Source organism: Beta vulgaris, chromosome 1 (genome assembly GCF_026745355.1).
Source record: "Beta vulgaris subsp. vulgaris cultivar EL10 chromosome 1, EL10.2, whole genome shotgun sequence".
Taxonomy (NCBI): domain Eukaryota; kingdom Viridiplantae; phylum Streptophyta; class Magnoliopsida; order Caryophyllales; family Amaranthaceae; genus Beta; species Beta vulgaris.
In genome coordinates, this window is record NC_079202.1 from 25987397 (window position 1) to 25992605 (window position 5209).

Sequence of the window (5209 nt, forward strand, 5' to 3'; positions counted from 1 at the left end):
AAAGGACCCCTATTTGCTGGTCCGACCCAATGCTAGCCATACTATTCTGTCTCCTCCACATGGGTGCACTGCTTTCTATTACAAAGCCATGGAAATGGGCTTGAGGTTCCCGCTGACCCAGTTCGAGAAGGATTTGCTGAACGCGTACAATTTGTGTCTGGGTCAGCTTTCCCCGAACTCCTGGGACGGAATTCTGGCTGTCCAGGTGATCTGCGACATTATTGGTGTTAGGCCGAACCTCACTTTCTAGCGCCACATGTACAAGTTGTGCGAGATGCCGGCAGGGGACCATGGTCCTGGTTGGTGGTGCTTCCAGGCTCGGCGGGCCTACCGAACGGTCCTTGACCTTCCCACTTCCCAAAAGGGGTTCCGCCGAGGGTTTGCTTTTGTATACCACGGAGGGGAATGGGGTATCCCCACCGTGCCTCCATTGGCCGACCCAAACCATTGCTTAAACTTCAAGGTGCCCGAGCTACCCGATGAGGAAGCTATGGCTGCTATTTACATGCAATTGGAGGCCAAGATAGTAGATGGCAGTGAAGTCTTTGTAGCGGGAAACTGGCTCCCGAGCTGCAAATTATTTAAGAACGAGCACTTTCTGGCGGCGTTCGGCCTGAGTCCGGCCTTTCCTAAGGGTAATTCGGCAAGAGAGGGTCCAGTTGACTTGTTTTTTATTGTATTATTAGCCATATTTTCTAACTCTTTTTCCTTTTGCAGACGCTTCTCTAGCATTCATTAAGGAAACCGACCAGGAAATGGCCGAACGACTGACTTCTGCAGCTCTGAAAGCTGCTCGGATCAGGGCCGAGATGAAGGCCAACAAAATCAACAAACCCTCCAAGCCAAAGGTAAGCACTCTTTTTATCCGGCCTGGTTCAGGCTTACATTTCATATTCTCACCAACTTTTTGGGTTTCTCTAGGACCCTTCCAACCCTAAGCCGAGGAAGCGCAAGGAGAGGACTGAGGAGAGGGTCGAGCTGACGGAGAAGGCTTTCGCCAATGCCCGGGCCGAGAAGGAGGCCTTGGCGAAGAAGGCTAGGAAAGAGCCTTCTGTCGAGGTCAACAGCCCTCGACCGGTGTCCGTGGATGACAATACTCACATCTCCGTCCACCCCTCCGTTTTCGAGCCAGTTCGAAGTCCCGGCCATGTGCCAGGGGGATCCCAAACTGAGCAGGCGATGTCCGAGGCGCCCCACCGTTTACTCAGTTGTCCAAAACTGAGAAGAAGTAAAGGATCAGCGATGCGCTGGAGATCCTCTGCACTAAAGCCGACCGTGATCACATCAGGGCGGTGAACGAGAGGAATGAGTCGAGCGAGCTCTTCCGCACCTGGATGGACGTAAGTATCGTTGTTTACTTCACTTTTTGCCTCTTAACTGCTACCTTCTAACTGGTTTTTTCTTTTGCAGTTTTCCATCCGGATGACTAAGGTGGCTGAGGATCTGCTCGCGCTGGTGCAAGAGGTCCAGGGGTTGAAGGAGGCGGCCAGGACTCATTTTGACGAGCTCTACGCGGCCAAGGAGGACAAGCGGTTGGCCGAGTTGCGACTGGAGGAGGCCAATACCAAAATCGACAAAGGTGAGGCGGCTTGGCAGCAGGAGAAGGAGGACTGGAAAGTAGAGAGGGCCAACTTGACACTGGCTAAAGCCAATGCCGAGTCTGCCAAGGTTGCGGCCAAGTCCAAACTGGCTCGTGCCGAGGGTGACTTGGAAAGGGTTAAGTTCAAGCTCTCCACGGCCGAGGCCCAGCTGAAAGAAGCCCAGGCAGCAGTCTCCCGCTCTCAGGAGGAATGGTTCAAAGCATGGCAGGCCTCGAATGCCTGTACCGACTTCTGCGCTGACGTGGGCCAATCCTCCCACAAGATGGGCGAGGATGAGGCACTTACCAAGCTCAGGGTTGCTCTGGCCGACTCCTGCCCTTCAGCTGACTGGAATTCGGTCTGGTCTCGCTACCAAGAGCTGGCTGAGGCCGAGGCAGCCGTAATCTGAGCAAAAATGGCTGAGGAGGCGAGCTCGGATGACGAGGATGATGATGACGATGAAGAAGCTGCCGAAGAAGGCGGTAGCACCGAGCCGCCTTAGAGATCGCTGCCGAGCAACCTGCTGTTGGGCAACCTGCGGCCGACCCCTCCACCTAGCTGCCTTAGGATTTTACTCTCTTAGCTTTTGCCATGTTTGGCTTTTTTGGATTTTTGCTTTCAACCATGTATTTTTTGTAAACTTTTGGTTGTGTTTTGCAACTTTGATCAATGGAAATACAACTATTATTTTGCAACTTTACTTGTCTTTATTAATAATCTATTTTTTGTTATTTGCAATATCACAACATAAATATACAATGGACTGGTTAAGTCTTGTTTGCAACTTTGATAAAATAATAAGACTGGCTAAGTCTTTTCATTTCTGGGGTAAAAACCGATTGATACTGACTGCTAATCGAGTTACATGGACTGGCTAAGTCCGAGTTACATTCGAATTTGCTAGCAAAAACCGACCAGGTAGCGCTGGCTTTACAATATGCCCCTATTGCAAGTAACAAAAAGAAATTAAACATAGAATCTTTTGAGATTGTCTAGGTTCCAAGGTCGAGCCAGGGGGACCCCTTCGGGAGATTCGAGTCGGAATGTCCCTGGCTTGAGGACCTCTGTAACCTTATAGGGCCCGTCCCAATTTGCCCCCAACTTCCCTTTGAGATGGGAGAGTCCGGTGGCTTCCACCTTTCGGACGACCCAGTCGCCAGGCTGATTGGCCGAGGCTTACCCGCCTGTTAAAGTGCCTTGTGATTTTTGCTTGTACGGATGGCTTGCAGTAAGCATTGCCTCGTGTTTCAGGCAACAGGTCTAAGTTGACGGGTTTTTCCTCCTCGTTTTGGTCAAACTCATAGAATGTCATCCGAGGAGAGGGGATTCCCACTTCGACCGGAAGGACAGCCTCGCTACCATATACCAACCCAAAGGAGAATGCCCAGTGGCTTCTTTTACAGTCGTCCTGGCCGACCAGAGAACGCCGGGTAGGTCATCTACCCATGCCCCCTTGGCAGCATCTAGGGACTTCTTTATGCCTTTGAGGACAATTTTGTTGGCCGACTCGGCTTGCCCATTGGTTTGGGGTCGGGAGACGGCTGAAAACCTTGTTTGAATGCCGAACCGGGAGCAATAGTCTCTGGTCGGCCCGCTGTTAAATTGCCGACCGTTGTCCGACACTAGGGCTCTTGGGATTCCGAAGCGAGTGATGATGTTCCTCCAAATGAACATTTGAACCTGGTTATCAGTTATTGATGCGAGTGGCTCGGCTTCTTCCATTGGTGAAGTAGTCGATAGCCACAATCAGGAACTTCCTTTGCCCGGAAGCTGGGGGAAAAGGTCCGAGCAAGTCCATGCCCCACTTGTCGAAGGGTAGAACCGCTTGAATGGTGGTAAGGGGAGTGGCAGGTGCTCTTGGTATGTCCGAGTGAATCTGGCAAGAGGGACATCGCCGGACTAAGTCCGTGGCATCAGCCTTCAGAGTGGGCCAGTAGTATCCCGCCCTTAATGCCTTTCCGGCTATCGTTCTGCCCCCTTGATGGCTCCCGCAAGCTCCTTGGTGTATTTCCCTAAGGACATAGTTTCCTTCCTCGGGGGTTATACATTTGAGAAGGGGATGGGTGAAGGACTTCTTATAGAGCTGCCTTTCATGCCAAAGGAACCAACCTGATTTATGTTTGATCCGGTCGGCTTCCTTAGGATCGTCGGGTAATGTCCCGTCTCGCAAGTACTCCACAATTTCACCCATCCAACCCGAGGAACGATTGAGTACAAGCTGCTCTTTGGCATTGATGCTAGGTTCCTTCAACATTCCCAAGTTATAGTTCTCGGGCCGACCCTTCAGCAGAACTGCCATCCGAGCCAGTGCATCAGCCTGTTGGTTTTCCGAGCGAGGAATATGGGTAATCCGGAATCCGGACAACCTTCCAATGACAGCTCGAGCTTTGGCCAAGTACATTCTCATGTTGTCTTCCTTGGCCTCATTCTCCAGAAATCTGACCCACAATGAGTTGTGAGTCGGATTTGGCTATGACTGATGTTGCTCCGCTAGGATGCATAGTTGAATCCGAGGATGAGGGCCTCATACTCGGCTTCATTGTTAGATCCGAGAAACTCGAACTTAACAGCATATTCAATTTTCTCCCGACCGGGGGTTTGATGACCAGCCCTGCTCCACAACCATTCTTTGTGGATGACCCATCAACAAGCAACTCCCACTCCTCTTGTGAACCGACCGGGGTCGAGTTGCCATTCGTGATGAAGTCAGCGAGTGCTTGGGCCTTGATTGCCCTTCGTGGCTCAAATTCGAGCCCAAAGTCTGCTAACTGGTCTGCCCAATCGCTCATCCGACTCGAGTGATTTCTATTTCAATGAGCTTCCGGAGCGGCTGTCCGGTTAGGACTTTGATGGGATGTGCTTGAAAGTAAGGCTTGAGCTTCCGGCTCGCCATTACTAAGGCAAAGACCATTTTTCGACATCCTGTACTTCGCCTCGGCCCCCTATAGGCATGCCTGATGAAGTAGACAGGATGTTGTTTTCCTTCTCGCTCGGCTATTAGGACTGCGCTAAGAGCGTAGTCCGAGACAGCCAAGTAAATGAACAGGGGTTCCCCCGGCAAGGGGGAGATCAGTTTAGGCAAAGTTGCCAAGTGATTCTTGAGGGCAGTGAAGGCTTGCTCGGCTTCATCGTCCCATGCGAACTCTTTTCGCTTCAGGGCCTTGAAGAACGACAAGCTCTTATCGCCGACCGGGAGAGGAAACGACCGAGCGCCGCTAAGCAGCCGGTTAGGCGCTGTACTTCCCGAACGTTCCGAGGAGATTTCATCTCTAGGACCGCTTTGATTTTGTCCGGGTTGGCTTCGATTCCTCTTTCATCCACTAGAAATCCGAGGCACTTTCCCCCTTAACTCCGAAGACACATTTTTTGGGTTGAGCATCATTCGGTATTTCTTAGGGTGCTAACGTTTCTTTCAGATCGCAGGGTGATCCGACTGGGCCTTGCTCTTGACTATCATATCGTCAACGTATACTTCAATGTTCCGACCCAATTGGTCGCTGAAGATTTTGTTGACGGTTCGCTGATATGTAGCCCCGCATTTTTGAGGCCGAACGGCATCATCTTATAGCAGTAGACACCCTGAGGAGTGATAAATGCCGTATGAACCCTATCCTTCTCGGCCATGGGAA

The 5209-nt window shown here is 51.4% G+C and overlaps 1 protein-coding gene across 1 annotated transcript; it reads left to right on the plus strand.

Moving 5' to 3' along the window:
• The first annotated feature begins 735 nt into the window (after positions 1-735).
• On the plus strand, positions 736-1334 carry LOC130592139 (uncharacterized). The gene is made up of 2 exons (XM_057396316.1): positions 736-848; positions 922-1334. The coding sequence occupies exons 1-2, from the start codon at positions 756-758 to the stop codon at positions 1294-1296; spliced, it is 468 nt and encodes a 155-aa protein (XP_057252299.1). The 5' UTR covers positions 736-755; the 3' UTR covers positions 1297-1334.
• Positions 1335-5209: the final 3875 nt, after the last annotated feature.

Excerpts from the sequence above, each read along its gene's own strand:
- LOC130592139 (XM_057396316.1), top strand. The coding sequence starts at position 756 with ATGGCCGAACGACTGACTTCTGCAGCTCTGAAAGCTGCTCGGATCAGG. Across the intron at positions 849-921 it reads ACAAACCCTCCAAGCCAAAG|GACCCTTCCAACCCTAAGCC; the intron begins GTAAGCACTCTT and ends GGGTTTCTCTAG.